The sequence below is a fragment of the Eubalaena glacialis genome, chromosome 11 (genome assembly GCF_028564815.1).
Source record: "Eubalaena glacialis isolate mEubGla1 chromosome 11, mEubGla1.1.hap2.+ XY, whole genome shotgun sequence".
Lineage (NCBI taxonomy): Eukaryota > Metazoa > Chordata > Mammalia > Artiodactyla > Balaenidae > Eubalaena > Eubalaena glacialis.
In genome coordinates this window covers 55,757,130-55,774,548 of record NC_083726.1, presented here as the reverse complement: position 1 = coordinate 55,774,548, position 17,419 = coordinate 55,757,130, and the positions used below count along the sequence as shown (strand labels likewise).

The 17,419-nt window shown below is 40.4% G+C and overlaps 1 protein-coding gene across 1 annotated transcript in view; it reads right to left on the bottom strand.

Moving 5' to 3' along the window:
- The window catches only part of TAFA2 (TAFA chemokine like family member 2), a 127,290-nt gene extending 114,834 nt beyond the window's left edge, over positions 1 to 12,456 (bottom strand). Inside the window, exon 1 of the mRNA XM_061206647.1 lies at positions 12,351 to 12,456. Within this exon, the coding sequence (XP_061062630.1) occupies positions 12,351 to 12,456 (106 nt within the window). The remainder of the gene's footprint in view (positions 1 to 12,350) is intronic.
- Between the last annotated feature and the right edge of the window lie 4,963 nt (positions 12,457 to 17,419).

Sequence of the window (17,419 nt, the reverse complement as noted above, 5' to 3'; positions counted from 1 at the left end):
TTGTCTGATTATCAGATTAATGTTTTTCATGCCTAATTTTCTATAAGTTCCATAGGGCATGGACCATGCCTGTGTTGGTCACTTATTAACCTCCAGAACTTGACCTAAAGCCCAACACTTGACAGATACTCAATAAGTATTTTGTATATTTCAAAGTGAGAAAAGGAGGTCACAAAATTGTATTCTGTTTTTGAAAGGGTAACAGTGGTTATTTTGGAAGGTAGGATTATGAGTGATTTTTATTTCTCCCTCCTCTGCTTATCTATATTTTTTAAAATGTCAATAGTAAATATTTATTTTTTTAGAATTAAAACAAATTTTGTTTTAATGAAAAAATATATATATATATTTTGTTTTCTGGGTTGTTGGTTAGAGAAATGAATAAACTATCAAATGAACCAACAAACAAATGAAGAGCTACCAAAAAAAATTAAATGGCTGCTCTCTCATCTAGGCTTTGGGCTGAAAATCACCTTTATTTTAAATTTGTTTTTCTTTGAAAATTTTTCATTCAATCAAAAGTTGCAATTCAGATTAGTAAACACCTAGTATAATAATGGGAATAACATTCAATATTAGCTAAACAAATGAACATTTTAAAAATTTGTGTGTGTTACGTATAACTCTCATCTGTTTATAATCTCTTTCACACTAAATACAGATTCTTTTCCAACCCAAACATTCAATGATGACTCATTCTCTTTAGATTTAGTTTGGATGTGATGGGTAAAGGAAGAAAAGGCAAGAAAACATATTAGCCTTCTAAGATTAATGACTATGTTTTTCTGTTGGGAACTTGGAGTCCTAAACTGAAATATTTCCTCTCTAATCCCCACTATCTGAAGCTGTACCTAATGTAATTGCTTCCAAGTGGGAAATACTGCTTATACTTTCTGATTGGCTGTCACAATGCTCTGAGTTAATGACTACTCCCCCCCAACCCCGCTCCCAAAATGCCCAGCTGAAGACAATTGTGAGAATTCAGGACAGAATCTCTGTGGAGGTTTGTCTGTGTGTGAGGGACTTTTAGTTCCCAAAGCTCAGAAGATTTTATTAAGCAGGTGACAACATTCTCTGATTTTTACATATCTCATTTTTCAAATACAAATGCTCTAGATTTCTACAGTGTTTCTACATCATGTTCAAGAAACAGAGTAAGACAATTCTCCAGTTGGTTGCTCTTGAGAACACAGTGCTATTGCACTGGTATTTGGAAGAGCTACTTATTCTGTTGTTTCATCTCCTATACTTACCTGTTCTGTAATGACCCAGTCTCTTACCACTCTCTTTCTTACATACTCTGCTCTATACACAGCAGCCTTGCTACTCCTCATGTCTCCAGGCATGCTCCTACTTGAAAGTATTCATACTTATTAACTGCTCTGCCTGCAACATTCTTCCCCCAGATATCTTCATGGCTGGCTCCACTGGAAAATTTAGGTCTTATCCAAAGGCCTTATTTAAAACTACAGTCCTTCTTGAACACTTCTTATACCTCTTTCTTCCTTTATTTTTTCCACGTCATTTATACTATAAAACTGTTTTACTTTTCCTTTTTATTATCTATCTTCCCACCTCTAGGACAAAAACTCCATAAAGAAAATTTTTGCCTCTTGTATGTACTGCTATATTCTCAGTCCTTATTGTGGGTACTCGAAAATTATTGAATAAAACAAATTTTCCATCAGAATTATCCAATCTAAAATATTCCTGTGAAAACTACCAATAGACCCTATGAATCTAGAAGTCCTGATTCCCAGAAAGGGAATGCTTTTACCAGGGGAAACGGTAAGGGGAGTCCTGCTAAACATATAGCTCCAATTGCTGCCTAGTCAGCCCCATAGACGAGCAAGAAAAAAAGGAGTTAAATACTGATGAGTTTAATGACCCCAGTGATCACTGCTATGGGTAGCTGCTATGAACCAGGGCAGGGGAGAATATGTTAGGCTCTCAGATGATCCACTGAGGTATTTCTTGGCATCCCAATGCCCAGTTACAACTATAAATTTATAAGTACAACAACCCCAGAATTCAGAACATGATAATCCAGAGCTCAGAACCCTCAGGTACGAGGTCTGCGTAAAACATCAGGTAAGGCTTCTAGGTGAACAGGAAGGAGAGAGGAATCTAAAATGGCTAGGGAAGTGGGCAGATAATGAGTATCAATAAAGGCCTTGGTACCAACTGCATTAGTAGCGGCCGCACTATTCCTCCTCAAGTAGGTTTTCTTGGAAATTGTAACCAAGCAGAATCTTTGATAAGCTTTGCCTAGACAGAGTAAATTTAAAGTAAGAAGCAAGCAGAGCTGAGGGGTATGAGAAGTTGACTGCAGTGATGTGTAGCTGTTGGTTTACTACCAACATCCTTTCTATCAGCAGTGTACCTTTCCTCCACTTGCTGTGAATGGTAGGGGATTACAATTCTCAGCCCCTCCCTTGTTCAGAAATCCACCCTCTGCTAAAGAGAAGCTACTTCCCCAGGAAGGCTATTCCCTACTATGGGTAATAGATCAATGGCCAATGACAAATGGACACAAGTGTAGAAGAGGCTATTTATCTCACCTCAAGGAGCTCCACTCTGTGGAGTAATTTATGTTTCTGATCCTCCCCAAAGGACCTGACCAGGCTGTTCTCCAGCTGAGACTCTATTTGTGCTCATCTTTTGTCTCCAAGTCTATCCTGCTGCCCTTGCTCTCTGTCTCCTGAGAGCACTCTTTCTATAAATCACATAAACAAGAATTCCTGACTTGGCTCTGCTTTTAGAGAAACCTAAGACACATGGCGTATGCAAATCATCTCTGGAAGAATGCATTCTAAATATAGGCCTTAAAAACCCTTGCAAATATGATTCCAGTGAACATTAGCTCAAAAAATTTTTAAAAATCACAAAACCCTAAAATAAATAAAGAACTATGAGTGAGAGTCATCAGGAAGAAATCACAAAAATTTCGTAAAATAGAAGCATCGAATTTTATATATACGTGAGATTTGATATAAAATGTATAAAAAGAAATATAAACAAAATAAATAAAGAACAAAATATATCAAAAGCCAAGACAATTTGTAAGAAAAAAAGAATTTTTAGTAGCATGTAATAGATGAAATTAAAACTCAATATATGCATTAAAGAGCAGATTAGACCCAAGAGAACATAGAATTAGTGTGGTAGAAAAAAACAGATCTGAACAAATATCCCAGAATATAGCACAGAAAGACTTGAAGGTGTAAAATATAAAATAGAGGTTGAAATATATGGAGAATAGAGAGGGAAAGCTGACATATACCTAACCAGAATTCTAGTTCAGTAGAGACAATGGTATAGAAGCAATATTTCAAGACATAATGCCTGAAATTCTTTCAAAGTTTATGAAAGACATCAATCCACAGATTCAGGAAGTCAACTAAATCCCAAATGGTATAAATAAAAAGAAATTCACTGCTAGATATTTATCATGTTACATGGAACAAGACTTCCTAGATTTGAATCCTGCTCTCAATGGTTACTAACTAAGCAACTTGGGCCAAATTATTTAACCTTTCTTTGCCACAGTTTCTGATCTATAAAATATGTTGAATAATAGTACCTATCTTATAGATTGTCATAAGGATTAAATGAGTTACTATCTACAAAGCTCTTAGAATAGAGCTGTTGGATTTTTAATATTCAACTGTATTACTTTTATCTTGAATGCTCACACGAAGTGCTCTCAATCAGACACAGATTTCTTATTAATTATCTCACAATAAAAAATAGAAATAAGCGAATAGGCCTTCCTTGCTCTAAGCCTTATGCATGATGAAAGCCATGTGGACTGTGGGAGATAGAGACTCCACTCTTACAGGGCAGATACAAACTCTCACACACTCTGGCACCCAGGGCAGAAGTGGTAATTTGAAAGAAGCCTGGGTCAGATCTACCTGCTGATCTTGGAGAGTCTCTCAGAGAGGCAGGAGGCAACTGGAGCTCACCGTGGGGACATAGACACTGGTGGCAGCCAATTTGGGGGGACCTTGTTCTACCATGTGGACACAGGTGCTGGCAAGTGCAATTTTGGAATCCTCCTTCTAGCTTATTAGCACCAGGACCCAGTCCCACCCACTAGCCTATCAGCACCAGTACTGGGATGCCTCAGGTCAAGCAACTAGCCAGGCAGAGAGACAGTCCCACCCACCAGCAGGCAGGCTGCCTTAAAACCCCACAGCTACCCCAGGACATGGCCCTGTCTACCAGACTGACCAGGACCCTGCCTCAAACACCAGTGTGCAGGCACTAGCCCTGAGACCCCCAGGGCCCTGCAACCAGAGACCCCAGGACCCAGCTCTGTCCACCAGTGGGCCGATACCATCCCCAGAACCACCGCAGCCCCGCAGAACACCCACAGGCCAAACACAAGCTCTAAAATACCTTGGGACCCTCAGCCAGCTGCCCCAGGATTCGATTTCACCCACCAGTGGGCCAGCAAAAGCTTTGGGACACCCTGGACCACATAGTCAGCTGAGTCAGGAACAGGCCCTGCCCACCAACAGGCTAAAAGCAGCTCCAGGACCCCCAGGTCCCTGCAGCAAGAGATCCCAGGACCCAGCTCAGCCCACCAGTGAGCTGGCACTAGCTCCAGGAGACCCTGGGCTCTGGCCCCACTCACCAGCAGGATGATAACCAGCCCTAGGAACCCCCAGACCCTGGCCACACCCACCAGCAGGACAATACCAGTTTGAGATACCTTGGACTTCTCAACAAGCTCCCCTGGGATCCAGTCCCATTTACGAGTGGGCCAACATCAGCTCTTGGTCACCCTGGAACCTGTAGCCAGCCATGTGAGGAACCAGCCCCACCCACCAGCAGGCCAACACTAGATCCAGGAACGCTGGCCTGCAACCCCAGGACCCAGCTCTGCCCATCAGTGAGTCAACACTAGCTCCAGAACCCCAAAGGCTTCCATAGCCAGCCTCCATACAAGGCATAGCCTGGCAACCAACCAGACACTCGGCCAGCCACATCTACCAGACTGCCCACAGTAGTCAGCCCACCACAACAGAAGGACCCACACAGTCTAAATAGGGGGCACCACTAGAACATGTAGCTCTGGTGATCAGAGAGGAGTGTGCTGTTGGGACACAGAGGACATCTCCTACAAAAGGCTATTTCTCCAAGGTTGGGAAAAATAACTACACTACCAGATACATAGATATTAAAAGTGGTAAATGAGGTGGCAGAGGAATATGTTCTAAATTGAGGAACATGTTCCAAACAAAGGAACAAGATACAACTCCAGAAGAAGAACTAAATGGAGATAGGCAATTTATCTGATAAAGAGTTCAAGGAAATTATTATAAAGATGATCAAAGAACTCAGGAGAAGAATGGATGAATAGAATGAGAAGTTAGAAGTTTTTAAGAAAGATTTAGAAAATATAAAGAAGAATCAAACAGATATGAAGAATACAATAAGTGAAATAAAAAATAAGTTAGAAGGAATCAACAGTAGATTATATGTTACAGAAGGCTGGATCAGTGAGCTGGAAGGCACAGTAGTCAAAATCACTGAAGCTGAACAGAAAAAAAAAAAAAAAAAGAAATGAGGACATTTAAGAGACCTCTTGGACAACACCAACCATACTAACATTCACGTTATAGGGGTCCTAGAAGGAGAAGAGAGAGAAAAAGGAACAGAGAACATATTTGAAGACATAATACCTGAAAACTTCACTAACCTGGGAAAAGAAACAGAAATCCAGGTCCAGGAAGCACAGAGTCCCAAAGAGGATCAACCCAAAGAGGAACAAAACAAGACACACTGTAATTTAAATGGAAAAAAATAAAGAGAGAATAGGTGCATTGGCCAAGATGGTGGAGTAGAAAGACCCTGAGCTCATCTCCTGTCATGAGCACACCAAAATTACAACTATCTGCAGAACAACAATCTATGAAAAAGATGAGAACCTACAGGAAAAGATTTTTCACAACTAAAAACCTAAAGAAGGAACCACAATGGGACAGGTAGGATAGGAAAGGTGGGCTCACTATATAATCAAGTCCCATACCCCTGGGTGGGCGAAGTGCAGCCCTGGGGTCCTGCACTGAGAAGACAAGCCCCCAGAGCATTTGGCTTTGAAGGCCAGTGGGGCTTAATTTGGGGAGTGCCACAGGACTGAGGGAAACAGAGACTTTACCCTTAAAGGCCCACACAAAATCCCATATGCACTGGTACCCAGGGCAAAAGCAGTAATTTGACAGGAGCCTGGGCTAGATCTAACTGCTGGTCTTGGAGAGTTGCCTGGAGAGGCAGTGGGTAGCTGTAGCTCACTCTGGGGACATAGATACTATCAGTAGCCATATTAGGGAGCTTTCTACCACATGGACACTGCTGCTGGCAGCTGGCATCATGGGATCCTCCCTCTGGCTAAATAGTGCCAAGACCTGGTTCCACCCAACAGCCTGTAGGCATCAGTGCTAGGAAGCCTCAGGCCAAACAACTAACTGGGTGGGGACACATCAGCAGACAGGCTGCCTAATGACTTCCTGAGCCCACAGCCACCTCTAGACACAGCCTTACCCACCAGAGAGCCAAGACACAGCTCCACCCACCAGTAGGCAGACACCAGCCCTGCCATCCAGGAAGCCTGCACCAGCCTCTAGACCAGCCTAACCCACTAGGGGGCAGACACCAGATGCAAGAAAATCACAGTCCGTCAGCCTGAAGACCTAGTCCACCCATGGCAGGCTAGACCCTACCCTGTGACCAGTGGGGCCTGGGCCCTGGGCCCTGGCCCTGCAACTAGCAGGCCAACACAAGCTTCAGGACACCATGGACCACATACCCAACTGTGTCAGGAACCAGACCCCTGCCCACCAGTGATCTGATACCAGCTCTGGGATCCCTGGGCCCTGCAGCCAGACTCCAGGACCCAGCTCTGCCTGCCAGTGTGGGGAGCAACAGCCCCAGAGTCTTCTGGACCCTGACTCCTACCGCCAGTGAGCCAACATTAGCCCCAGGGCCCCCTGGGGTTCTGCAGTCAGCTGCCTCATGACCAGGCCCCACTAGCCAGCAGCTAGCAACATCCACACAAGGCAGGGTCTGGTAATCAACTGGGCTAGGGGCCAACAAAGTCCACCAGTCAGCCTACATAGTCAGCCTGCCGCAACAGAAGGACCTAGGCAGCCCTCTTAGGGGGAATTCTGAGAGCATATTGCTTGGATGACAAGAGGGGAGTGTGCTGCTGGGCTTTTTTTTTTTTTTTTTTTTTTTTTTTACAGAACTAGAATGAATAATTCTAAAATTTGTAGGGAAACACAAAAGGCCCTGAATAGCCAAAGCAAACTTGAGTAAGAAGAACAGAACTGGGGGTGTAACACTCCCTGACTTAAAAGTTACAGCCATCAAATTAGGATGGTACTGGCATGAAAATAGAAATATATCAATGGAACAGAATAGAGAGCCCAGAAATAAACCCATGCACTTATGGTCAATTAATCTATGGCAAAGGAAGCAAGTATATACAATGGGAAAAAAAAATAGTCTCTTCAGTAAGCGGTGGGAAAACTGGACAGCTACAAGTAAAAGAATGGAATTAGAACATTTTCTCAAACCATACACAAAAATAAGCTCAAAATGGATTAAAGACTTAAATGTAAGACCTGAAATCACAAAACTCCTGGAAGAAAACAGGCAGAACACTCTTTGACATAAATCGTAGCAATATATTTTCAGATCTGTCTCTTAAAGTAATGGAAACAAAAGCAAAAATAAACAAATGGGACCTAATTAAACTTAAAAGCTTTTGCATACTAAAGGAAGCCATCAACAAAACAAAAGACAACCTACTAAATGGGTGAAAATACGGATAAGGGATTAATATACCATACACATAAACAACTCATACAACTCAAAATCAAAAAAACATACAACTTGATTAAAAAAATGGGCATACTTGAATAGGCAATTTTCCAAAGGAGACACACAGATGGCCAAGAGGCACATGAAAAGGTGCTCAACATCACTAATAATCAGGGATAAGCAAATCAAAACCACAATGAGATATCACCTCACACCTGTGAAAATGGCTATCATAAAAAGGATCACAAATAATAAATGTTGGCAAGGATGTGAAGAAAAGGCAACTCTTGTACACTATTGGTGGGAATGTAAATTGGTGCAGCCACTATGGAAAACAGGATGAAGTTGCCTCAAAAAACAAAAAAAATAGATCTACCATATGATTCAACAACTCCACTCCTGGGTATATAGCCAATATATCTGGAGAAAACTATAATTTGAAAAGATACATGCACCCCAATGTTCATTGCAGCACTATTTACAATAGACAAGACATGGAAGCAACCTAAATGTCCATCGACAAATGAAGGGATAAAGAAGATGTGGTACATATATACAATGGAATACTACTCAGCCATAAAAAATAATGAAATAATGCCATTTGCAGCAACATGGATGGACCTAGAGATTATCATACTAAGTGAAGTAAGTCAGACAGAAAAAGACAAATATCATATGCTATTGCTTATATGTGGAATCAAAAAAAAAAAAGATACAAATGAACTTGTTTACAAAACAGAAATAGATTCACAGACATAGAAAACAAGCTTATGGTTACCAAGTGGGAAAGACGTGGGAGAGGGATAAATTAGGAGGTTGGGATTAACATATACACACTACTATATATAAAATAGATAACCAACAACAACCTACTGTATAACACAGGGTACTATACTCAATATTTGTGATAACCTATAAGGGAAAAGAATCTGAGAAAAGAATCTGTATACACACACACACACACACACACACACACACACATATATGTGTATAACTGAATCACTGTGCTGTACACTTGAAACTAACACAACATTGTAAATCAACTATACTTCAATTAAAAAAAAAATCCATACGCAAACACTAATTCGAAATTTTCATATGCTCAGTGCTCAAAGCAGTCTTATTTACAATAGCCAAGCTATGGAAGCAAACTAAATGCCCATCAAAAGATGAATGGATAAAGAAGATCCAGGAAACACACACACACACACACACACACACACACACACACAGGAATACTACTCAGCCATAAAAAAGAATGAAATTTTGCCATTTGCAACAACATGGATGGACCTGGAGGGTATTGTGCTTAGTGACATAAGTCAGACAAAGACAAATACTGTATGTTATTAAAATAAACAAATGAATATAACAAAACAGAAACAGTCTCACAGATATAGAGAACAAACTAGTAATTAACAGTGGAGAGAGGAAAGGAGGGAGGGGAAGCATAGGGATAGAGGATTAAGAGGAACAAACCATGATGTATAAAATAAGCTACAAGGGTATATTGTACAGCACAGGGAATATAGCCAATATTTTATAAAATCTTTAAATGGAATATAATCTATACAAAATTTTGAATCACTATGTTGTATACCTGAAATTAATATAATATTGTAAATCTACTACACATCAGTAAAAAGAAATAACTTGAACAACTTTCTTAGTACTACCACTTTGGAAAAAAACATTTCACACAATCTGGTAAGACTGAAGATATGCAATGCCCTGTGACCCAGAATTTTGCTCCTTGGAATGTGCTCTTGAGAAACCCTTGCACATGTGCACCAGGAAAGAAGTAGAATATTCATAGAAGCATAGTTCATAATGACAAGAAAATAGAACACCAACTGTTCATGTACAAGAGAATAAATACATAAATTGTGGTGACTTCATACAACAAAATATGGGGCAATGGTAAAAAAAAAAAAATTAGTATTAACTATAGTTACTCACCATCAAGTATAATGAATGTCACAAATATATTGTTGGGCAAAGTAGCAAATTACAGAAAAACACAGTATAATACTATTATGTAAATTCAATAACAACAGAATTAAGCAGCATGCCATTTGGATATGTATAAATACAGGGTGAAATTATAAATAAAAGCAAGGGAATTATAATCACAAAACTTAGAACAGTGATTATCTTGGGTAAGGAGGCAAAGGAATGAAATTAGAGTGGCAGACACGCAGGTTCAAGAGAATTAGAAATGTTACATGTCTCAACTGGGGGGTGAGCACACTTGTGTTCATTTTATGAATATGTCCTAAAACATATATGTACATTACACTTATTAAATGTAAAACAGTTTAAACAAAGGGGGCATTTTGCATGGAAAATGTAAAGGGAAGAAAGAAAGGAAAAGGGGAAAGAGGGAAAGAGGGAGAGGCAGAGAAATCTTTCCTAAATTCTTCCTCCAAAATATTCTTGGTAGGGTGGAAATGGATCAGCAAAACAACACAAAAGTTTATCTTCTATAGTGTTTTAGAACTTTGACTTTGGCACTTTGAGTGAGTTTTCTGAGTCAAGGTATAATCTCTTATGTTCAAGAAATGTATTTTTTGGCAAAAAGTAAGAAAAGATCTTAGTTTTGGAGTTAGCATAGAACATAACACAACTTAAAAATTCTTAAAAACAGCTTTAAAAATTGTATGCAATATTCACTGTGGAGCAGTCCTCATGAATGATTCTCTTAGAGACCCCATCACTTGGCTTTGGAGATGAGAAAGCATCCTTATCATGAACCCTTGCTTTGCTGGAATGACACCCACAATTACTATGAATCTCCCCCAAAGCTCTCAATTCTACTTTTATAGGCTGGGAAGGCGCACTGGGGTGACCATGTATGGATGATGTGTCTTCTCCTGTTAAGCCCAAGGCATGGGGCCTGGCCCCAGCGGTCTGCCCCTTTTTAAAAGGTAAGTATTTAAGGCTGCTTTGTCCTTCAGTTTGGTTCACTGTAGCCAATTTGGAGGCATGTGAATAACATCTTCCTTAACGACTATTTAATTTTATACCAGTAACCCTTATTAAAGAGAATTTAAAATTTTATCTGTGGATCCAAGTGCTGTACTAAAGAAAAGAAGAAATGCACACACACACACACGCACACACACACACACACTGTGGGGCAAAAACAGGATTGTGAAATATGAAGGACCTCTATAAAATTCATATTTTGAAAGACGACTCTTTTTGGTTTTTTTTTTTTTTTTAATTATTAGCACCTTTAATTATTATTTATTTTACTTTTTTTAATTTTTTTTGGCTGGGTTGGGTCTTCGTTTCTGTGCGAGGGCTTCCCCTAGTTGCGGCAAGCGGGGGCCACTCTTCATTGTGGTGCGCGGGCCTCTCACTATCGTGGCCTCTCTTGTTGTGGAGCACAGGCTCCAGACGCGCAGGCTCAGTAGTTGTGGCTCACGGGCCTAGTTGCTCCACGGCATGTGGGATCCTCCCAGACCAGGGCTCGAACCCGTGCCCCCTGCATTAGCAGGCAGATCCTCAACCACTGCACCACCAGGGAAGCCCTCTTTTTGGTTTTAAACACAGGGGGAAAAGATTTTGTCTTATAAGCATCCCTCCCTCACACCACATCCTTCCGTTCCCTGGTGTACTTGTTCCATGTAATGCTAATTAAATGCACATGTGTAACTATTTTAAGTGTTACAAAATTCAAGGCAGTCTTAACTTTCTCTTCAATCAAAAATAAAATAAGAAAGTAAGTTGCTAGTCTGTGGACTTTACAGAGGAAAGAGAACAGAATCGTAAAATCATATTTCACAGAAAAATCTAAATTGACTTTTCAGGTTATGAATACTTGATTATGGTAGGGACAGTCCAGAAATAGACTAAAATAAAATTAAATGGAATTTTAATTCATTTGGAAAAAGTATTTATTCACTATACTGAGTCTTATGCTCAGAAAAGAGAACAGAAAGGGCATAATTTTGAGCTGTCAAGCTTAACACACATATATAAAACAAATATCGTCACCCTGTTCTATGGCAGAATTGAGCCTGCTCAATATCATACTGGGGTAGAATCAAAAGAGTGGCCAAAGATGTACTCTGGCAAGAAGAAATATGATCTACAAAAAGCACGGAAAGGAAATTTACATGCATACATATTATTAAGATATATATCATTAAAGATGGCTTCATTATAGGATGATTGCAATTTGAAACTCATCTTTATTACGTGTCAACTCAAAATTTTAACATTATTGTCTTAAAAATGGAAATGTTAAGAAGAATGCAGAGTCACGATTCCATAATCTTTGAACATTATTTGCAGAAGTGTCAGTAATCCTGGAAACATTTAAATAATCATTCATTACCTATCAAAGCCATATTAAGAATAACTCTCTCTGCATTTTTACTTAAACAGAATTGCCATGGGCGGACCCATATTTAGTAAAATTAACTGACCAGTAAAAGCAGAACACAATAGTTTGTGTTAAAGGGAGTCCCCTTCCTCAGAGAGCTGAGGAAGAAAACAGAACAGCTTACCTTTATGATGGTTTGCACTGGACACAACTTTCCCCCACAAGGTTACAATAAATATTATTATTAGCAGTTTTCCTTTTGTTGCTTTCTGTAAGTATCTCTTACTCATCCTGCAAATAAAAAAAAAAAATAATAAAAATCCTAAGTATGTGAAACCATTGTTTTTCCATTATAACTGTGCTACATTTAAAGCTTCCCATGACACCTTAACACCTAAATTTGCATTTCTTATATTAAAATGCTATTCACTGTATATAAACTATGAACAGAAAAAAATTAAAGTTTTCCAAATAAAGTACCTTGATACAATGCAAGAGGTAAGAGAGGCCCTACCTCAGTCAAGCTTATTTCACTTAACAACAGCCTAAATCAACTGGGAAACATTACCATTTTTCTTTCCATATAAATATAGATTCAACTTATTCAAAAAATCCAAGGCACAGTTGTTTGAATAATCTTTAAATAAGTGACTTATTCTACTCTAAGAAAAACAAACAAAACAAAACCTTCTTCAAGGCCAGGTCAAATGGTCAGGGTAAACAGTCTAGATAAAATGTGTGTGATGAATTCCTGCATAGAATAAAGTCACTTCAAATCTATTATTCCTAATGTGTTTTTAAAAAGTCACCTTACTGTACAACTCTACTACTGGAGATACACAGATGTTTTAATATTACTGGAATCTACCATACTGTACTTTATGAGAAGTAGAAGAAAAATGGAAAAGCAAAATGAAAAATATCTGGTTAACATTTTCAAGTTGAGACTACAAAACTCAGGAAAGCAAAGCAAAGTTATAATAAAATAATAGCTACCCATAATAAAAATTTAGCAACTACTTTCTGTAGCACCTAATACAATATTATTTCAATTGTTTTTCAGGACGAATTGGGGATGTTGGTATGTCTAATCCCATTTGTAGATGATGAAATTTGGAAATTTGCTGAGGTCATGTTTAATGATAGAGTAAAAAGTCAAACCTCAAATAGTCTAAATCTAAAATCTTTATATTAACTACTATATTGCTAAGGGGTAAGTGAAATATATAAGATATAATCCATCTGCATTTATTTATAAGGGAGATAAAATATACGTCCATCACCCTGTGCCTTCTCAGGTTCGGATCCTATTTTGAACTCTAATCTTGTTTGACCTACATTCTTGCCTTCACTCTACTGCAAGTTTGTGAGGTCACTTCCTGACCTAGCTTGACTCTTCTTCCTCTTGAGTTCTCTAACTTATCTTTTTCTTTACACCTTCACTTCCAAAATAATCTATCTCCAAAAGTATGACTCAGTGGTGGCAATGATGGCTGAGAAGTCATTCACACCGATAAGTGGATGAAAAAATAAATTGATATATTACTTATATTTAATATGGGTATACATGAACACTTCTTGGCCTGGGGAAGTTGTGCACGCTGATTCAGATGTTGAGGAGACAGCGTAGTATGACTAAGAACACAGACTCACTCCCGAGTCAGACTGTTTGGATTTGAGTCCAGGCCCTCCTGGTTTTTAATTGTGTCATCTAATGCGAGTTTCTGGATCTCCTGCCTCAGTTTCTTCTTCTCTCATATATGGGATATGTAGGTGAAACGCCTGGCCCAACGGCTGGCATGTATAAGGGCTCAAAAACTATGAGATTGGAAAGTGTTCAGTCATTTGGATGTTTTGTTCCTTGAGTGCATGAGAGGCCTGTGGAGGGAGATGACTGGAGGGAATATCAGTGGCCCCAATAGCTGCAAGTCCTCCACGGACCGTGGTCTTGTGACATGTCTAGATAATGTACAAAGGAAGAGGTGTTTGACCTTTCAGATGAGATTGCTTGGTTTAAAATCTGGCTTCCTGCCTACTTTCTATATGACTTTGGATAAATTACTTAACTAAGAGTATTTTTATTGTATTTAAAATGAGAAGGGGAGACCTTCAAGATGGCAGAGGAGTAAGACGTGGAGATCACCTTCCTCCCCACAAATACATCAGAAATACATCTACATGTGGAACAACTCCTACAGAACACCTACTGAACGCTGGCAGAAGACCTCAGACTTCCCGAAAGGCAAGAAACTCCCCACGTACTTGGGTAGGGCAAAAGAAAAAACAGAGACAAAAGAATAGGGACAGGACCTGCCCCTCTGGGAGGGAGGTGTGAAGAAGGAAAAGTTTCCACACACTAGGAAGCCCCTTCACGGGTGGAGACTGCTGGTGGCAGAGGGTGGAAGCTTTGGAGCCACGGAGGAGAGCGCAGCCACAAGTGTGTGGAGGGCAAAGCGGAGAGATTCCCGCACAGAGGATCAGTGCCGACCAGCACTCACCAGCCCGAGAGGCTTGTCTGCTCACCCGCCGGGACGGGTTGGGGCTGGGAGCTGAGGCTCCAGCTTCGGAGGTCAGATCCCAGGGAGAGGACTGGGTTGGCTGCATGAAAACAGCCTGAAGGGGGCTAGTACGCCACAGCTAGCCAGCAGGGAGTCTGGGACAAAGTCTGGAACTGCCTAAGAGGCAAAAGACCATTGTTTCGGGGTGCGCGAGCAGAGGGGATTCAGAGCACTGCCTAAGCGAGCTCCAGAGATAGACGTGAGCTGCGCCTATCAGTGCAGACACCAGAGACAGGCATGAAAAACTAAGGCTGCTGCTGCAGCCACCAAGAAGCCTGTGTGCAAGCACAGGTCACTATCCACACCTCCCCTCCCACGAGCCTGTGCAGCCCGCCACTCCCAGGGTCCCATGATCCAGGGACCACTTCCCCAGGAGAACACACGGGGCGCCTAAGGCTGTTGCAACGTCATGCCGGCCTCTGCCGCTGCAGGCTCGCCCCACATTCCGTATCCCTCCCTCCTGCCTGCCTGAGTGAGCCAGAGCCCCCTAATCAGCTGCTAATTTAACCCCATCCTGTCTGAGCGAAGAACAGATGCCCTAAGGCAACCTACATGCAGAGGAAGGGCCAAATCCAAAGCTGAACCCCAGAACCTGTGAGAACAAAGAGGAGAAAGGGAAACCTCTCCCAGCAGCCACAAGGAGCAAGAGAATAAATCTCCACATTCAACGTGATGTACCCTGCATCTCTGGAATACCTGAATAGACAATGAATCATCCCAAAATTGAGGCAGTGGCCTTTGTGTGATTTTTGTCTGTATAGCTTTGCTTTTACCATTTGTCCTAGGGTTCTGTCTATCCGTTTTTTTTTGTTTTTTTGGGTTTTTTTTAGTATAGTTTTTTAGCTCTTCCTATCATTGGTGGATTTGTTTTTTGGTTTGGTTGCTCTCTTCTTTCTTTTTTTATTACTTTTTAATTTTTAATTATTTCTTATTTTTTATTTTAATAACTTTATTTTCTTTTCTTTCTTTCTTTCTTTCTTTCTCTTTTTCTCCATTTTCTTCTGAGCCATGTGGCTGACAGGGTCTTGGTGAGCCTGGCTGGGTGTCAGGCATGTGCTTCTGAGGTGGGAGAGACAAGTTCAAGACATTGGTCCACAAGAGACCTCCCGGCTCCATGTAATATCAAAGGGCAAAAGCTCTCCCAGAGATCTCCATCTCAACGCTAAGACCCAGCTCCACTCAAAACCAGCAGCCACAGTGCTGGACACCCTACACCAAACAACTAGCAAGGCAGGACCACAGCCCCATCCATTAGCAGAGAGGCTGCCTAAAACCATAATAAGATCACAGACACCGCAAAACACACCAACAGACACGGTCCTGCCCCCCAGAAAGACAAGATCCAGCCTCATCCACCAGAACACAGGCACTAGTCCCCTCCACCAGGAAGCCTAAACAACCCACTAAACCAACCTTACCCACTGGGGACAGACACCAAAAACAACAGGAAATATGAAACTGCAGCCTGTGAAAAGGAGACCCCAAACACAGTAAGTTAAGCAAAATGACCAGACAGAGAAACACACAGCAGATGAAGGAGCAAAGTAAAAACCCACCAGACCAAACAAATGAAGAGGAAATAGGCAGCCTACCTGAAAAAAAATTCAGAGTAATGATAGTAAACATGATCCAAAATCCTGGAAACACAATGGAGAAAATACAAGAAACGTTTAACAAGGACCCAGAAGAACTAAAGAGTAAACAAACAATAATGAACAACACAATGAATGAAATTTAAAATTCTCTGGAAGGAATCAATAGCAGAATAACAGAGGCAGAAGAACGGATAAGTGACCTGGAAGATAAAATAGTAGAAATAACTACCTCAGACCAGAATAAAGAAAAAAGAATGAAAAGAATTGAGAACAGTCTCAGAGACCTCTGGGACAACATTAAACGCACCAACATTCGAATTATAGGGGTCCCAGAAGAAGAAGAGAAAAAGAAAGGGACTGATAAAATATTGGAAGAGATTATAGTTGAAAATTTCCCTCATATGGGAAAGGAAATAGTCAATCAAGTCTAGGAAGCTCAGAGAATCCCATAGAGGATAAATCCAAGGAGAAACACGTCAAGACACATATTAATCAAACTATCAAAAATTAAATACAAAGAAAAAATATTAAAAGCAGCAAGGGAAAAGCAACAAAAAACATACAAGGGAGTCCCCATAAGGTTAACAGCTGATCTTACAGCAGAAACTCTGCAAGCCAGAAGGGAGTGGCAGGACATATTTAAAGTGATGAAAGGGAAAAAACTACAACCAAGATTACTCAACCCAGCAAGGATCTCGTTCAGATTCGACGAGGAAATCAAAACCTTTACAAAACAAGGAAAAGCTTAGAGAATTCAGCACCACCAAACAGCTTTACAACAAATGCTAAAGAAACTTCTCTAGGCAGGAAACACAAGAGAAGGAAAAGACCTACAATAACAAACCCACAACAACTGAGAAAATGGTAATAGGAGCATACATATTGATAATTACCTTAAATGTAAATGGATTAAATGCTCCAACCAAAAGACATACACTGGCTGAATGGACACAGAAACAAGACCCATATATATGCTGTCTATAAGAGACCCACTTCAGACCTAGGGACACATACAGACTGAAAGTGAGGGGATGGAAAAAGATATTCCATACAAATGGAAATCACAAGAAAGCTAGAGTAGCAATTCTCATATCAGACAA